At 40.5% G+C, this 19212-nt stretch overlaps 2 protein-coding genes across 4 annotated transcripts; one reads left to right on the top strand and one right to left on the bottom strand.

Moving 5' to 3' along the window:
• The first annotated feature begins 1920 nt into the window (after nucleotides 1-1920).
• Nucleotides 1921-5686, top strand: LOC135500783 (uncharacterized). Its single transcript, XM_064792434.1, has 5 exons — nucleotides 1921-2050; nucleotides 2281-2439; nucleotides 2838-3044; nucleotides 3254-4067; nucleotides 5632-5686. The coding sequence occupies exons 2-5, from the start codon at nucleotides 2298-2300 to the stop codon at nucleotides 5684-5686; spliced, it is 1218 nt and encodes a 405-aa protein (XP_064648504.1). The 5' UTR covers nucleotides 1921-2050; nucleotides 2281-2297.
• On the bottom strand, nucleotides 4638-19212 carry LOC135500566 (chondroitin sulfate synthase 1-like). 3 transcript variants are annotated; one of them, XR_010449474.1, is made up of 6 exons: nucleotides 19005-19211; nucleotides 17632-18734; nucleotides 16269-16411; nucleotides 15977-16159; nucleotides 8277-8316; nucleotides 4638-5710 (listed from the first exon to the last, which is right to left on the bottom strand). XR_010449474.1 is itself a non-coding variant. In XM_064792101.1 (4 exons), the coding sequence occupies exons 1-3, from the start codon at nucleotides 18665-18667 to the stop codon at nucleotides 15992-15994; spliced, it is 1347 nt and encodes a 448-aa protein (XP_064648171.1). In that variant the 5' UTR covers nucleotides 18668-19212; the 3' UTR covers nucleotides 15631-15825; nucleotides 15977-15991. The 3 variants fall into 3 exon arrangements, 1 of the variants encoding a protein (XP_064648171.1); XR_010449473.1 differs by having other exon boundaries at nucleotides 17632-19211; XM_064792101.1 differs by lacking the exons at nucleotides 4638-5710; nucleotides 8277-8316 and adding an exon at nucleotides 15631-15825 and having other exon boundaries at nucleotides 17632-19212.

Below are 19212 nucleotides of genomic sequence, written 5' to 3'. Positions count from 1 at the left end.
TGTCCAATTGGACGCTTCGAATGCGGCGTACGCGATGAAACCCATAATCCTGCAAACGACTGTTCCATTGTTTGAATGTTCCATGAAATCCGGGTAAATATCTACCACGGTCTTGATCATTGCGTGGCCGATTAAAATAAAACAATCGGAGACAGTCAGGGACCTCATGTACAGGCAAGTTGCACGGCGTGAAAATTTGGGCTTCCTGAATATAAAAAATGACAAAATGTTGCCAGCCAACCCGAATACGATTACAACAGGGGGCATATATTGGTTGAGAATAGGTTGACTTGGACCATACCTCCCATAATCTTTTCCTGAAATGTTTAGATCTGCTTTGCCCGAGGCTGAAGGCTGGTTCATCTTATTTTGCAAGTTGATTATTCGTCCAAGAAAGGAACATGTCAAGACAACCTAAAGTGCTGATACAGTCCTTCGGTAATTTGGAAATAGAACGACAGAGTCGACTACGTGAACAAACAAGCCCAGTTGAAAATCCGGTTCCAGCTCTCTGAAAGTACGAAGGCAAAATGATTATGCATATTCTCCGAATATTATCATAATAAGAAACAGTCGGTGTATTCTAATCAACCGTTTCCCACTGTTTTCGATTGAGTCTGAATACCACCACTAGCTTTCGACACTTTCTTTAGAAGACAATCTCGACTTTTCCACCAAAGCAATTTCCTTGAGAGGTGAAACATTCTGATCAATGGTCTCGTATAAACGTTTTGTCAACAGCTGGCAGCTTATCCAGGTTGAAATCCTGACGAAATCATTTAATATGAATCAATAGAAATACCGTGTCCAGAATCTATAAAGCATGTAGCACACAGAGAATAGATGAATGCGAGATCATGTCGGCATGTTTAAAAAAATATATTTTTTTTAGATAATCGAAATGTTTGTTTTTAGACACTTTGTCGTCTGAGACTAAGACGATACAATACTACTTACGCCAACGAAACAAAATATTCATTTTTCATCAAACTTAGGGTTTGAAAATACTTCTGTGACAGAATCTCGCATCTCTCTGTGTTCGCCCTGCTTAAGGAACTTTCCTTGAGTGAGCAGTCACTAGTCTGTGCGTGTACATCCATGTGATACCGGATCGGGCATGTCGTCGTAATCATTATATCATGATCGTGATAATCATCGACCACACCCGCTACTTTATTGGAATATCCAATTTATAGGCTGTCCAGGCCATCAGGGTAATTACATGAAGTAAAAATAAGCAGGTGGTCGGTTACGCCACGCCAGTTTTCGACGTTACGGCCGGAACTCCATCACGGTGCAAGGTTCCTCTGTACCTTTTTACATAAACAATAGCATTCTGCAGCTGCTGCCCTCTATTTCCCCATCGCTGAATTACAGGCAATGTCGGACAAACATGCGGTTTCGTAATGGATTCAGGCTTTCTAACTAGGGCAGTTAGATTCAATCAGGCACATGTCCGAGTGTTGGAAATACTACATAATTGTTCTGAATATTTCTCTCTCTGACTCTATGGTATCATTCATGCTAAAAACAATGCAGGGTCAAAGATAATTGACTTTGAAATAAGCTCAAATGCGTAAAAATAAGTGTCGATGTCCGACTGTCACGTGACTAAAACGTCATCAATATCTTATTCAAATGACCTTGTGAGCTGTAAATAGTAACGTCGCGGAATGCTACTCCTGAAGAATTTCTGCAGGTTGAATCCGGCGGGACCAAAATTACTAACTTGAAATATTTCATAATAGTTGCTTGTTACATTCATGAATGACTCAATTTGGTCATCAATGTGCACATGCAGCTTAATTCGTAAATTAATTTTTTGTATAAACATTGATTGTCGCATATGCTGGTATGTGGGCAGAGGCATATGTAATGTCTGCATGTCAGCAGATGTTACTATAATCATGCCTTCCTGAGTGAGATTTTTTTCAATCCATCTGATCCCTTGACTGAAAGTACATTGTTAGTATCAAGTGGGCATGTGCTTTGCTCTGACAGTGACTCGAATTTGGATGCTTATGTATGGATGGACCCGTCACATAAAAAAGTAATTACCAAGATGCATTCGAAGTGTATTCATGTTCTTGTAAGTTTCGCAAAAGGACGTTGGCCTGACACTACATACGTCTATGCTATAGCTTCTCACAGTTTCTGATATCAAGGCCGTGGAAGTCGAAACAACTTTTCGCAGGGCGTTCTTTCAAATTCATACCTAAATTAATTTCACCCTCCTGTTGAATGATTAATCTGACCTTCAGACAAATTACTAACACCTAGATTGAGTGACCAAAGATATGCCCAAGATGCGACCAGAAGTGCTTCGAGGACTTTCCCTCGCGGCAGGGACACTACTGATGATACATGGTGGAGCAAGCCTCATCTTCAGCGTCTATACTAACGCAGTGAAGACCAAATATCTGTATACACAGTCCGAAAGTAAGTAAAATAATAGTATTCAGTGTGTTTCTATGATATTTTGATTTGGACAACGTTTTTTTTTCAATCACGAATAGTTCGGTAAGATGTCCAATGTCAAATGAAAACACGAAATGGCAGCCTAAAACGTGTCCATATTTACAAAGCTCGGAAAAGAAAACCACCTGAATCGCATTTAATTTAATTGAGCTTGTTCATGTGCCTTCATCTTACCAAAACGGACGGGGGGGGGGGGGTCATTGACGTAACCGATAGACGTACGGTGTCCACGATCTTAAAAAAGGGCAAGTTTGAGTAAGTTATTTTTCAACGAAAGTTCCAACACTGTGTTCTCCAAGATCTTTTGCTGGAGAGAACATGTGGCAGCTGATCACTAATGTCAGGAAGCATTATTTCAGTGGCCGTCATAACTGGATTCGCGACGTTCGGGGCGTATTTGGCTCTTCCTGGTGGCATACTCACGGAAAAACTTGGACCGAGATGTATCTCTTTGGTGAATGGCATACTGTGTCTTGGTGGGTATCTGTTGCTGTGGAGTGCTACGCTGATGACGCCATTTTACAGAGGACACTCATGGTTACTGTGCCTTTACTTCTTTTTAGCAAGTAAGTACAATCCTAGTACTAGAGAAAGCCGTCTACCATCAAGTGCAATATTCTTCTACGATCATTATGGTTGTGGTTAAGCATAGTAATACTTAACTAGTAGAATCCGCGAAGGCTGGTGGATTACCCAGATGTACCAATTGCACCAAGTGATTTTCGTAGATATGTCACCGCAGTTTCACATAAAGGTTTTGTCATATACTTTTCAGCTTATACTGGGGTGTCATCATACATAATCTCGCTTAGCTGCAATGTCTACAACTTCCATCCGAAGTATCGCGGTACAATCATCGGCTACCTGGAGTCAGTCTTCAGCCTTGGTACGAGTGTTTTCGTAGTAGTGTATAGCACTTGTTTCATCAACGGATATGTCATCGACGAAGGAAAACAGGACATTGGCGATTTCTTTCTGATGTTGGCAGTGTCTGGTGCTGTTGTTAATGTGCTTTGTGCAATGTTCCTTGGGCAGTACCCGACCAATACAGACTACATGTACGACCAGCTCGATGGGACAGACTCCAGCTGCCTGAAGGAAGATTTTGAACAGCCGGCCCCTGCTGTGCATGGTGAAGGCAAGCAGGAATCAAGTCTTTCTGAAGGAATGTACGGGTCGGGCTACGGTGCAGAAACTCAAAGGTCGGACTTAGCGGTAGGAACGTTGAAGTCAGACCACGGTCAATTAACAGAAAAGTCGGGTCCTGATGCAGGACCGAAGGAGTCGGACATATCTGCATCAGGGGATCAGTCAGAATTGGGGCTCGATGGTCCTGAGCATATTGTAGACATCACCGGAATAGCCTTGCTCAAAACTCTAGATTTTCAGTTACTCTTCTGGTGTGCACTATTTTCTTCTTGGGTGGTTAACATGCTTCTGATGAACATAAATGTGTACTTGAAATCCTTCAACTTTGAGATGTACAGTATATCATTCAATGTTCTCCTGCCGGTCATTGCAACCATCAGCAAGGTTTCAGCTGGCTTACTATCAGATCTGATACTCTACGCAGTGCCAAGAGCGGTGGTGTATCTAGTGGTCAACATCGTGTTTTTTCTAACCATGGTGGCCTCCATATTTTTTGCGAATAATTTCTTCTTCTTTTTTTTGTTGGTTGCTGTGGCTGGTTTAAGCTTTGGTACAACATTTTCCCTCGTGGGAACAATGACAAGCGAGTCATACGGATTAAAGTATTATGGGTGTAATTGGGGAGCGATTGTAACATTCAGTGGTCTAGGCAGTGTCGCATTAATAAAGATATTCGGAATCCTATACGATGCTGAAATTACTGAACCACACGTCCTATTCTGCTATGGCTTAAAGTGTTACCGCTGGAGCTTTACGGTAGGAGCTGTTTTGACCGGGTTTGCGGTGATTCTGAACATTATTTTAATCAGAAGACAAAGACAAACTATGACGACAAAGTGAAACGATGTAATACAGTTTTACTGACATGTGGATAGGTGATATTGTGTTAGGGCGGTGTTGGAATCGGGAAGTGTTCCGAAAACATCTGTGACCACCGGACTTGACCTCAATCATACACTGTTTGATGAGAATACACAAACAAAATAAAGCATAGCTTTGCCAAACAAGCAGTTTTATTCCATTTTTCAAAAATTCAAAAAGAAATGCAGGGGCGTAGCTAGGTTTTTGGATTGTTGGACATACTGGAAGGGGGGCAAAATGGCCCCATTTGAAATTTGTCGACCAAAATCATGCTAAAAACACTAGCCTCTGGCTACGCCCCTGAAATGAGACTAACATTTATACATTTTTGATAAAGTATAAACAATCAAAAATTGTGAAAATTCTGCTGTATTTTCGAAATGTTGTTGGTGATTTTATCTCTTTTGAAACCAAGCGAATGAACCTCTATCAATTCATTAAAGAAATATACTTATGACACTTCAGAAGACCAGACACTAGAGTAGGCCTATATTTTATTAAATCAATTTGATTATAACTATATGACTAAAACAAACAATAAATGCATTCATTATAGCAAGCATAGATTATCATGATCTAAGCATAAGTACAGCACTAGTTGAAAGGATTAAATAGAAAGTAAATTAAAAAACACTCTAACAATAGTTATATACACTTTGTTATGCAGCAGAAAATATTATGCATTTTCATATTTTCTTGGAAAGGCCCAAAACTGGCCATGACGCCTTATACGATGATGAAGAAGAATCTCAAGTGTCAAAATATTCAAAATAAGATCAAATGTGGAAGAAAAGTAAATTATAGAAGTTGATTATGGCTTATCTGAATAAGGAACAGTGGCAAATAACACTTAAAACAAAATAAAACAAAATAAAACAAATCTACCCTTTTAAATATAATTTCCATTAATTGACCTGAACGATTCGCAAAAAATAATACTAAAACGCAACTTTTGTGTCTGGAAGTAAACTAATGAACTGAAATATGCCTCAAATCATCGATATCTTCGGAGTTTCTTTTTCACATGAGAGAAATTAACAAGTATAGCCTCAACCAGGTATCGATAACGCTTTCATGCAACCGGAGAAGAGTGACTAAGTGTAGTATACCATCAACTTAAAAGATGGCAGCAACATTTTTCAGGTTCCAGTTGATTCACGAAGTCGACCAGTCTGATAAGCTGGTCGAGGTTGTGTAAGCAGTCTCTTTTCAGCCAGGTCATCTGCAAGTAGACAATGATTGAGAAATTAGAAAATTTAGGAAACAATCAAGTCGAAAGTTTAAATTCTTAAAGGGAGAGATTAGGTAGAAACTATTAACAATCTTGACAAAATTATTAATGTTCCGAAAACTGATAAAAATCCAACAGTTTATACCAAGTCATCAGGGGAATCCAGGACCTGCCTGAGACAGAGTCGACGCCCTTGAGACAAAAGCAGATTCCGCTTTCCCGCTTTGAAGGACCTAAAGCAGGCAGTTCTATCCGATTATACACAGGCCCCATTATGATGACTCACGCAATGTTAACTCTTGTGATTGGGATGATCATGATCATTGATTCAAACTGACGGGAATATTCTGGATCTGTTCTACCGTGATATCTCCTCGCATGAATACCATGTTGATGTCTTTCTTGAAAACGAAGTTAATGCACACTGCCAAATATTTCCGGGGAGTTTATTTCTGTGGATTCCGTGAATAACATAAGATTGGCAAAAAAATGCCCAAAAATACATTTTTTAGTGTAATTTGTTGTTGTCGATTTGTTGCAGTAACATAGTTGCTCGCGTTCCTGGCTATTGACACTCTCATATATCCGGAAGAATTGACCGTGGCCATACTTTTATGGTTGGCAATTTATCACCGCTAGGATACAAGATACTACTGCCATGTGGTTTTGGGATGTCTTCTATTGATAGTTTGCATCTAATACTAGTAGAGTAATGTACTCGAGTACGTCAGCTCATTTCCCGAAGCCGGGCCTTAACTGAAACCCGATGGTAAAACCTTCTCGTAATATAGCCTATATGGAAACATCCGAGCATGCCCACGACCATATCAATGAAAGGGTCCTGCCATGATTCCGAGACAAGATGCTTTACTCAATGCCTTGAGCCATCCAATAGAACCATGTTTGATGTAAAGCAGGACTCCTTGTTCGGCTGGATATTACGCGGTTGTTTGCATCCTTGGCTCGTGGCGATCTCATATATCCCGAGTGGAAATGGCCAAATTCATTATTTGGTGGTTGGCAGTGTAATCATCCCTGGGATGCAAGAGACTGCTGCCAAGTGGTTTCGAGATGCCTTCTGCTGATGGTTTGAATCTTATCGTTAGCCAGCCCGGGAAAGAGTCCTGCCATTGGTCGGAGACAAGAAGCTTCACTTTCAAAACCACAGGCCACTCAAAAGAACTGCATGTATATTCGATATAGCAGGATGGCTTGCTCCACATGATGTTACACCAATGTTGGCTTCTCTGGCCCTTTGGGAATCTCATATACCCGGAGTAGAATTGAATTGCCGCGTATCACCACTAGGATACAAGACAATGTTGCAAAGTGGTTGTGGAAAGTCCCTTTATGGTTTGAGTCTAATATGCACTTGGGGAAATCAACCCAACTCATAAAGCTCGACTATGATTAAAACCTGATGGTGAATATCATCCAGTGCTGATAGTTATGGGATCCTCCGAGCGTGCCCCTGGTCATATTGATTAAAGGACCGTCGTGCCATGGTTCGAAGACAAGAAGCTACACTCTTGATGCCTTGGGCCATCCAATAGCACCATGTTCGATAAAGGAGGATGGCGACCTTCATTCGATATTAGATGGATGTTTGCCTCTTCAATTCTCCATCTTGTCGAGAATCAGGCACCCTAAGCCGAGTTTGCGTGTTAGGGAAAGGAGAGAGCCTTTCAATGATATTGGAAAAACTGTGCTGTAGGAGTCTTCCAACTAGATAACATCATGTTACACCAACAGCAGGGGGCCCCGACTGAAAAATCAAATTGTACCGGACGGGTATGCATATAAACAATAGAAGTATATGACAGCTTTTGTATCATTGATTTTGCAATTCTCAGTCCCCCTGGATATCGTGAAAGTAAATATTAATGACGTTTGCCTGGAGGCGCAGTAGTCTGGGGTAGGATCAGTTATATCGGACCCAGAGCGGGAAGTCACGAGAGGCATGGTACGTTCACTCGATCGGCGCATATTATTGTCACAATAAATCTGAAATCTCTTTGGGTTGAGAAAATACCTGGGGGTCGGCTGCTATATACTATAGTTTATATGATGTATTTAGATGGCAACTCATGTAATAAAATATTTAGAATTGTATATTGGAATTATATTCTCTTTCTTTGCAACAATCTACGATTATGAATTATGCAAGAACTCTTAGCTTCGACAAATATGCATGCTCTTCTCGTCTTGTTCATCCTCCTCCTAAGACCTTGACCAGCTCCACAGATGAGTAAAATTAGTCCAGTGGGCTCCATTGCCAACGGCATTCTATGAGTAAAATGGCCAATTGTCGTCAATTGCCCGAGATTATATCATCGACGCTCAATCAACACTGACAAGTGATCAAGATAAGACTGGGTTCTGATCATATCTCATATCATCAATTGGCGAAAATGGAATACTTTGCAATCAATTAATGCCATTTGAGTTTAGAATAACGAAATAGTTTATACAGAAAATCACCAGCGTCAGGCCCAAATGGAGACAGAATAAATAGAGAATCTCTTTGACAATGAATATAACATTTTCGAATAATTACCATACAGCTTCTTGATTTAGTTGAGGACAGTCATCACTACCTAGAAATAGAAAAAATTAAAACGATAAGGAAGATGAGCAAATTTATTGCCAACAATTTTGTCCTTGTAACTGTAGAATGGGCGGGTAACCTTCTTGTAACGATATGGGAAAATCATATCTAAATCTCTTCCTGAATTCCTGACAAGCTCCATGTCCCATCGATTTGAAATGTCAAGCGTAAATGGCTGCAAGCAAATCTATGGAACACGATCAAAGCGAAACTTCACCAGATTCATTAGTTCAATTAGAGATAATGCACGAAGCGCTTCGACCACAATTGCACTTAACACGATAAATTGGTATATAGCTCCTTGGGTCACACAAGTAGTAAGAAAGAGCGAGGTATGTCGATAAATTTGTTACGTCTATGGCCTTCCTTGTTGTTGAGTTGTCTGACATCAAGTGTGTATAAATCTGCTCTTTATACATACTTGTTGATATATATGAAATAGTGGACAGGAAAATGCTGATCAAAGTCTTCCTGCAGTTGTGTTGTCAAAACATTTGCTAAAGCTTTTTTGGCGATAGCTATATTCTGCACCTGACAACACACGTCACGTGTCCATGATTCCTTGAGGAAAATATGATGCCATGTAAATTGAATATCTTCCTTTTTACTTCACCAAGACTGAAGCTCTGGTTTGCCACTGGCACTTATTTCGAAGAAAAGAGGACATTATTCATGGATCAATATCATTTTACAATTGGAAAAAGATCGATTATATTTGTGGAAAAGAAATAAACAGACACAAGGCTTGGTAATTGGCATTTTTACTCAAACCAGCCCTCGATTTATTGCATTTCATTATTGCATGCAATCAATCCTCTTCGAGGCTTGGAGCAAAATGCATTAATTCGGCGCTGATCTCAATTGCGTCATTTCCATACCATTTGACGGCCAATAAAAACTTGCCAATTACATTAGTCAATGCAATCAGATGTTCCAAAGTTAGGGGAGGTGAAAGACTCAGCACTTAATTCAGTTTGCTAATTAGCTGGGGATTTGCAACGAAGCTACCAAAGAAAGAAGACGTTCAGCTTGTGAGATGCCAGTTCTGAAAACTATAATTGTTACTTTCTAAAGCATTTCATGGTTGGAACAATACTTTTAAAGGGCAGTCTTTCATAGTTGGTTACTACGATACATAACATAAACAAGACCTGACTGCTGTGAATGACGACGAGATTATTATAGCAGAGGCAAAAGAACAAAGAAAGAACCACTGCAATCATGCAGTGTTGTTGGTTTTCCATCACGCGAATGATTGCATCGAGGGGATAATACCAATCCCATATATTTTCGAACAGAACTAGATCATCTATCAAATCGTTTTGATGGCCTGTCATAAACATGGCTGGATGGATAGCTGTGATGATTAGCATAACTCACTGCCTATTCGCCTCATTATGTATATTTCTACCTTCAATGATTAAGAAGGGTTTCAGCAAGACATCGTTGCAAGATATCGTTGAAGATGTAGAATGCCATACTGTAGTAGATGCCCAGTAGAAACAGTGACACGCCGAGCTGCAGAGTGGAAGGAGTAAAATTAGGCGAAAATAATGGCCCAGTGCCGCTGTGTATTTTAGATAAGTCTAGCGGCCCATTTTGCGATACTCTAGAAAATTGTATACAAACATGGTCTCGGGAAGAACCAGCTTAGCTAACCTCTCCAATCATGGTAAACAGGTTACTGGAGACATCAGCAGCCGTTCAGTCGATCGAAAGAGCAAAGGGAACCGATAAATCTGTAGAGAGCGTTCATAAATCTAGTTAGTTGAATAAACATTCCTTCCGTTGAGTGTGTGGCTTGGTTAGAGTACCGAACAACGAGGTTGGGAGAGATGGACAATGGGGCCTATAACTTAGGACGGCCGTGTATTACCATACAAGCTACATGTGCTTTGCTTTTAGTGACAATTTGCAAAATTTGCTTGGAAATGGCGAAATCTGATAAATATGTGCGAATAGACCAAAGTCTAACACGGAGTATTTGTGAACCTATCATATATCATCAAATAATCTCCACCTCGAAATGATTTTCCGCCATTTTGCAAAGTGTGCGATAATGGGACAGGGAGGAAATAGCGCCTGAATGGCTGCCGATTTTTTGTAAGCACCAGCTCTCAGTCAAAAACTATCTCATCTTGATTAACCTAGAATTCCCCTAACAGTTCATTAATATATTATGTTGGCCAAAAATTGTCATGAAACTAGTTTGCAGAAAGTCTCCAGGCATTTGGCTTGGCATTGTTGTGACGGAGGCGTGTCATTAATTTTTCCGAGTGAATTTTGGTGTGTACCTCAGGGAAAACCAGCGTCACGCATCAAGAGACACTGGTACCCTATTCCACCAATAACTTTCAGCCAGTGCCTGATTCTCTTCACACTGTCAATAGCCGTTTGCGTGACCTTTAGAGAAATGGAGCAGATGCGCTATGGCAATGCAACAATACAACCAGGCAGAAATACACAAGCTTCAAATGAATTGGCTGATACTCTGCACCTGTGCCAAGGGAGATCTCCAATCATGATCAGAATATCATATTGAGCGTTACAGGTATTGTGTGAGCTGGTACATGCACTATGAGATCATCAGTGGAAAAATCTATACTAACCACACACTTTACGGTGAACGAATAAAAACACAGGACAAAAAATGCCAATACTTCAGAGCAGCGACATAATCTTCTTACGCTTACTTTACGCCAAGAAAAGCTGCAGATGGTAGGAGCGCTTTTTCTAGCAAATCTTCGCACACAACCAAGGCATGAGATTACATCATGCTTAGCCATAATCAATATGAACTACAGATTGTACGATGGGGATCGCTTTCACATAGTATTTTAAAACAACTATGTACATGCAAGTCATAATCTCCAAACGTCTTTTAAGAAACCTTTAACTAATCTTCCCACCATTTCCATGGTCACCTCTTTCCAACACAAATGAAGCTTTCATGTGTCATTTCAAGACATCTTGTATTGGCACAATACACTTTCCTTTTACTAATGTATCTCTTGCATATAAAACAGGCGCCTGTCTGAAAGGTTTTATAACCCAATCATAACATGACTGTGCATGTGTGTGTGAGTGTGCATCATGCAGCCATCAGCGTAGATTATCTTGTGACATGGCCTTCATTTCATCTCCAAATCAATACTTAGGACATATTCCCTTTGAGATGAGAGCTGAGCTGCAATAAGCAGTTTATTATCCATACTTGGTGGAACAACAATAAGTCAATACGGACATATCAGTACAGCACGATTTATTTGGAAACGTTGTCACCCACAACAGTCTCCCTAACCCTTCTTGTCGGCTGGAAATCTGACAGTATATCAAGGCGGTAGCCGACACATGAAAATATCTTCATAGCAAGACCAATAAGAGTAGATTACGAAGCTTACCATCTCATGCTTGAACTGAAAGGTGTCAATTATCACCACGAGACAAAAAAATGCTTTATCAAATCAAGAAGGCAGTTTACTTGGAGCTACCCTTTACGTGTTGTTATTTCTTATACCACATCAATTCCTTCCACTATTTGTTCAAGAAGGACGATCCCATCATCATCACTAATATTGATACACCAGAACCAACAGCCTCTAGGCGCCCAACAGATACAAGTCAACAAATGGCTGACACTTATATAATAAGCCTGTATGCCTTAAATAACTTCACAACACATCCCACTGAGAAGCAATTCATACCTCTCCCAAAACAGAACGTTCATCAACTGCTTGCAAGAAACTTGAAATCTAATGAAGCAATGTTGTATAACTGTAGTGGTACATATATTCCAAGTCAATACACATTCCACTTCCATTGGTGATGTTATTTCAAAGCTCAAGACCTGCGTTCTCGTGTTCTAATGGAATTGGTCATGTCATCAGTGCTATTTATTACATTGCAGCTTTTTGTATTCATGAGTTTGATGATGGAGTGAGTGCATGCCACATTGTGCAGTTAGCTTTCTGCATTACCAGGGCTGGCCATGGGTTGGCATGATGACAGCCTTTCCGACAAACAAGTCATGAATATTTGTCAGTCACATCAGCCCGAATTACAACTCAACCAAGAATTTCATCACCCCAGATGCCTCATTTGTTTGAACAAGTGTACTAGAAACTCGTATATTCCTTCCAAAGCTGGTCAAATCCATGAAAACATAACTACTCCGCCGAGAAAACCATTCATTTTGTCGGACTAGAAAAACGAAGCAGCTTCTGCAGGAAAGCCGCGACGGTTTGAAAAGTCAATTTCGTCGGCACGGAGAAATGAATAGATTTACAGGATGTTGAAGATTACTGCTCTCGGGGCCTTTGATCATGTAATAAATGTCAATGATCATGGCTTGCAGGTTTTGCCTCAGGGAATTGGAGTTTTAAGGCAATGGTGGGTGAGGCTCGTAGGGCAGTATCGTTGACAAGTCGTGGGTATATGATGGAAAAAGCAATGTGCGTGATTTCTGTGGAGAACCAAGGGCGGCTATTGCCATCTGTGAGATGCACAGGCGTTCATGTGGGATCGGAAATAACTGATAACATGACAGGCAATCAAACACTTGAAATGTATCAATTATCTTTCAATTCATTCAGCAATGTATATCACACACCGCGATCAGCAGGCACTGTCAGCAGATTGCACACTGATTGCATGAGTACATAAGATTCATCAGCTAGAGGGTTCGAATATGCATATATCACACCTGACAGCCCATGGCTACAGATAGTTTCAATCTTTATGCATATGAATGGAATATTTACGCAAGTTATTGAACGCCAACACTTCATCTGATGGGAAACCAGAACGATCTTCGATCTTTCACTCCTACTGTTAACATGGCGGAAAAAATTATGTGACTAGCTTCACTGTTTATATTTGCTCAATAGATTTATCTATATAATGTTGAGATATGCGTCGGCTATCGACAACTGGATCAATGGTCTTGTTGTCATTGTGTCCAATTCCCAACGTGACCAATCGTGCTGGCTACAATCACGGCAGTTGGTTACAGGCCAGCCGGAAATCAATCAGGGATGAAAATGACTTGGCTCTCAGGTCATGAATCATGACTGATGATTGTGAGCAGTCGATGGAAGAAATCACACAGGTGGTTATTCGTGGGAAGCATTTTAATCAAGAGATAAGAAAAGTACACAATACAGAACTTTGGGGATAATCTCAAAATCGGTATGAAGCAGATTTTAAGGAGAAATGGAATGGCACTCATATTATCATTGTCAGTACAGAGTGTTTTCACGGTCAGCCATGTTGGAGGACAGAACAATGATTTGTCGTGCCTGACTTAACTGAATCAAATGCTTTCATGGTCATTTCGGCTGGCTTTCTTTTGTCAGTCCTGCCCCTCCAACATGGCAGGTAATGACGTCAGGTGAAACCACTCTATATTGTTCGGCCTGAATTCTTTTGGCCACAACTACCCAATATCATGTATGATATGAACCAATCCGGTACACTACCTTACCATGCTTACAGGCGCCATGACTGGTCCAATACAGCAAATCGCTCCCAGGCACAAAGCAGAGTGCATTGATTGCTCAGCAATCACAGACACTCAAGCACCATTGGGTCCATGTGGATGCAGATGGGGATCAGTTTACAATCCAATAAACGGATAAATGACGAGTGAATGAGAGAGGCTTTTGAGGCCATCAGACGATTTGAATTCTATGGCTATTTGATAAGGAATCCTTCAGCAAAGGTTCAGAACTGTTGTCGGAAAGGAACTTTTGCAGTAGTAGCCTTAGACCATCTGGATAGCTCTCAGATAAATCAATGCATATGTTAAGACTTTCACTCAACCATTCTGATTTAGATGTCATAAAGTGCTCGGCTGTAGTGTGGTTGCTGTCGTGTGGCTAACGGAACTCTTTTTAAAATCAGAAGCTGTGTTATTTACTCTACCATTTCCCCATCATCTAAAGGTGATTGCCCAATAAACTTCTGGCACTTCCAAAAAAACGCACATTACATTTAGCTGTGCTTTCATTTTAAGTTTTGCGTATTAGGCAACACCAAACCTGGATGACGGGTGAGGGAGTAATTTTTTCTTCAGTGGAGGTATGATTTATGAAACTATTAGACCTCTATAGGACCTACTGAGGTCAAAAGTCAAACAAATATTCTACTGTATTCTTAGTTACGATCGCATTTAGTTGAGTGAACATGTGCAAAGACATTCGTTGCAAGGTTCTTCAGAAAATTATGACTAGATAACACACATGATTGGACATGTACTCCATGCGCCTACATATAGTTTTATTTGCATTGGCGAACTTCGCTTTCGATAGTACCCGACTGCAACTAATGTCAATATTCTTTCTCAAGTGCCATTAGCCATGTTTGTATCTTAGGAGTTTCTAGAGCCGGAGGTTCTTGGTACTCGACACTCCATGAAAACGTCATCCTCAATTGTAGCTGGCAGTGTATCTTGCGTTGGGCAACAAGCATAGCAATACATTTTGGAGAGTTCGCAAAACTCTAGACATATTCGGGACAAGCTCAACATCTCACAATATATCGATGCCACGAAATGAAATGATTTCATCTGGGCGGAAGGGTCGGGATGGTGATGGGGTTGGAAGGGGAGGTGATGGGGTTTGAAGGGATGATGATTAACAAAAAGCATTACCAATCGGTTTCTAACATGCGAGCATGTTCAATTTGTATAGACAACGGGTTGGCGACACAAATTTGTACGGTCGTCATGACATCATTTAATGCAAGCAGTCTGCTGCGGAGCACGGGCCAAAAATAGACTGCTCCGGCGTACATTTAATCACATGCAAATTACCAAACACCCCCATTAACAATCAGAGTTCGCTAATGGACTCTTGAAGAATTGATCGGGAAATTCCCAGTGCAGCGCTTGTGCATCAGCGCCAAGAGTTTAAAAATAGATACTTCATGCTATCCTCCACATGGCATGCCATTTAGAGTAGGCTAGTAGGCTATACTATGGCTAATCCGGAACATGTCATGACCATGCGACAACTTGGTGACACTAGCCCATCGTCTAACCAAATTAAGCATGTTGCCAACGACCGTGGGCACAATATATAGCTTGAATCGATTATTTAGAACCGGCCATAGATTTTGTGAAACTGGAGTTTAATGTGGGAAACTCGCCAATATGCTCCGGAATTCATGAATATTTCATTGGTGTTTTTAGAGGACACTTCAAATTCATATATTCTGAGGCTAGGATTTTCGGAACAGATGGATGTTATTGAAGACTGTCCGTGGGTCATATAAAATCATGCATGCATTCATTACAATCATGATGAGAGACATTGGATTTCTCGGAATAGAGGTTCACTGACAAAGACAAATGTCTCTCCTTAATTAGCTGACACGGTTGACTTCCAGGAATAATTCACCCGTTCTTCTGGGGCCTGTAAAGCAGATTTGATAGGCAAGTTCTCTGTAGTTGTCACCAATTCCCTGAGAAATTGGAAAAGTGCATGCGGACGGTATGAATCTGAAAGAGTACAAGAGGTACAAGTAATAAATATGTACTATACTGGTCATTACTTCTGGCTTCATCTGGACCTTCCGATAATTTTAGGTGCTGGTATCCTGATCGGGCTCGGGAATGTAAAAAAGAAGAGAAAGTTACAGATCATACTCACCCGAAAATTAGAAACTCATGATTTATTATTTTTCAGCAGAATCTTCTTGGCGAGCTGCGCCCTAGAGCCGAGGCGTTGTGCTAGTTCAGCGATGCAGCTATCATATTCAGCAGGTTGGAGACTAGTATCACATTGCATGTTATAAAACATCCTCGACAGCCCAGGGTCGATGGCTCGGAATATCTGAAATGATAACAAAATAAATATCATTATTTCAACTTAGATTTCTTCTTCGGTTTGTGATGATGTCAAAATCTAATGACAGATATACATGTACTGTACTTAGTTTTACCTGATATCCACGTTTAATGTGCTTTTTATTGAGTTCCACTGACTCCTCCCCCCATTTCTTGATTGACAGGTCAAACCCTTGCACATTCCTATAGTCCTGAGTGTACATGCATATGACGTCATACTTGTCCTGCGCCCAGTAACCTATAAGAAATGAAGAAACCAAAGCAGGATTATCATAAACCTCTAGGCTCTACGTTGTTTTGCTAAAGCCAGAACACACTCGCTGCAAATTGCAGGAATGAGTTGTTCAAAACGCCACTGCGCCAAATTCAACACTTTAGTGACCCTTTTAATTTTACGATGGTTTTGGGTACTGTTGACTTTGTATGTTTGGCGGGTTTTTTTGGGTGGGGAGGGAATCATAACAACAGCGTGGTAACAAATCCATATCATAACCTAAATCACAAAATCTTTTGGTTGGAAAAAAGAATCCACCAAAATGACATAAACGATATGAAAACTTATATTAAAACTTAGGTACAAAGAAGAGGCACGATACTGGAATTCGGTGGCGTACAGTTGTTTGAACTCAGAATAATAATAATAAGGAACCAACGGTCATTGTGTTATTGCATTATACTTCATGTTCTTCACTATCAGGCCACCAGACGAAACTTCCCAGTTCATTTCACTTAATTCAGTAGTCTGCAATGGTATGTCTATCCGAGCTTACAAGGTAGGCTCATGCTCAAGGTGTTGAATACATGAGTGCCAACAGAAGTTTAAGCATAAGCAAATGGTTCAGAGATAAATCGCCAGCTGTGGCTCTGACAGGTTGTAATCGGCAGGTACTGTAAACCCCTTTAGTTTCGCAAGATCATCATTTTTGAACTGTGCGTCCATCTGTTACCTGACGGTATGAACCCGACTCCGACAACAGCTGCACTTCCACAGGCACTTCCATGAGTTCCTTTTCAACAGTGTATGTATAATATATGTAGTTCCGGAACTGAATATTACTTTGATAGTCAGTGACAGAACTTTTATTAACATCACTGAAGCTTGACGTTTCGGAACCGCCACAGCCAAATGCTGTCCTGATGATGTAGTCACCGATATTCTGTTATACTATTTTAAAGATGAATTTCAACATTTTGTAATTTGTTGATATCATGATACATTAACACAATAAAAAAATCACGAACTGTGTAAAATCTTTGTTTGCTAAAACAGACGTACATTTTGTCGTTTATTAATGCTGCCTTGTACGTGTTCTGTTCACTACTTCGTTGAATTTCATGTAACTTAAGTCACACTAGTCTATTTCCCTACATAAAAATGCACACATTCAGGACATTACGTTACCCAGTTACATACCATCGTGACCCCCGAACTGTACTTTTTGAAAATAAAATGCTCACCTAATTTGTTGTTGATATCATTCCAATCTTTCTCCTCAGGTGAATACTTGCCGACAATCTCTGGATTATATCTCATAAATCCAACAGGATAGAACACACGCTTTCCAACTATTGGATTATATCGACAACGATCTAGAAATCCTTGCGAAAATGACACATCCAAGTTTATGAAAGACGTTAGGACATCGTTGCCAAGCTGTTTCATACCCAAGTCTAATAAATAAGCCCTGGAAGGCTCTTTCTTTGTCTGAATAACCCGGATACGTGACCCAAGATACTTCATTCTTGTGGACATGAGCCTTGTTTTAATTTCTGTGGCCCGTCGTTCTGCATGCACATTCGGTGCAATATACAGCAAAACAAACATAGTCACCGACTCTTTGGTTTTAAGACAGCTATTTTCAAAGTCACGCAGGAATTGGTCGAGTTGGCTGGAATTGACTGTGTAGGACATGGGAAGAAGGAAGTGAATGACGGGCCGTTGTTTTATGGGAAATAAACTGACCAGCTGTGCAGGCCCATACGGTTTTACCAACTCCATCCTGAATGTCCCTATCTGAGTTGGATTTTCTGTCCGAGATTGCATCGTTATGTCCAGAACATATTCCTCACCTCGTAAAGGATCGTACCTCCTGAAACCATTCTGGACCGATTTTAGCTCCCATTTGTGTGGTACCTCTGAATGTTTCGTGATACTAAACAACGTCATGGCTTGTGCCACCACGTCTTTGATATCGCTTTTTTCATGACCACGCAGCATCACCTTGGGTTTATCAGCAGCAAAACTAAACATGTGTTTTCCAGTGAAATAGTCATAATGTAATACATCATACAGCACCTGAGGTTTAAATTGCTCCCTTAGTTGCTGTTGCAAGTCTGGACGAATAATGTCGATTTCTTCGAGTTCCTTTCGACAGTGCTCTCGGCATTTGGTGCAATCGAACCTCTGCATTCCCAAGTCGAAGAAGGTCTTGATGAAAATTCCTGCAGCTATTGCCACAAGGAATTTCAACAGTTCTCCATACCGCCATCGCATGGTTTCATCCGTCAGGCAAACAATGGCAATGCTAATTTTGCTAACATGATATTGTTCAAATCTGCAACTGCAAGAGATACTGTTCACTAGGACATCACGAAGCAATATTTATGACGCCATTGACGTGGGAAACTCAGACATCAGAGTCAGACATCGAACCTTGTAAATTGTTACAATTTAGCGCATTCAAGTAGAAATATGTGGTCTGGTTGAATGAATGAAATGACGAAAAGCAGACGAAATTTTACTAAAACATAAAATTTCGATCCTCACTTTACTAAATCCACGACAAAAACTGCACGTTAAAGATGCTATTACGTTTTTTACATGTCCTTACCATCACCTAATTCACAAATAAAGTCATAGCTATTCCATACGTGTCTACAATAGTGTCTTTTTGAAGAATAAATCCAGAAACCTCAGCAAATTTTAGAACAGATTTTTTGCCCGAACGCCCTCTTACGGCTGAAAATGTTTCGCACAAGTTGTAACAACTGCGCCAGAGAGTATGAAACATATGGGAAGTAAGCTCACAAGAGACACAT

The sequence above is a fragment of the Lineus longissimus genome, chromosome 16 (genome assembly GCF_910592395.1).
Source record: "Lineus longissimus chromosome 16, tnLinLong1.2, whole genome shotgun sequence".
NCBI lineage: Eukaryota > Metazoa > Nemertea > Pilidiophora > Heteronemertea > Lineidae > Lineus > Lineus longissimus.
The sequence above is the reverse complement of the archived record's forward strand: the minus strand, read 5'-3'. Positions and strand labels throughout refer to the sequence as shown.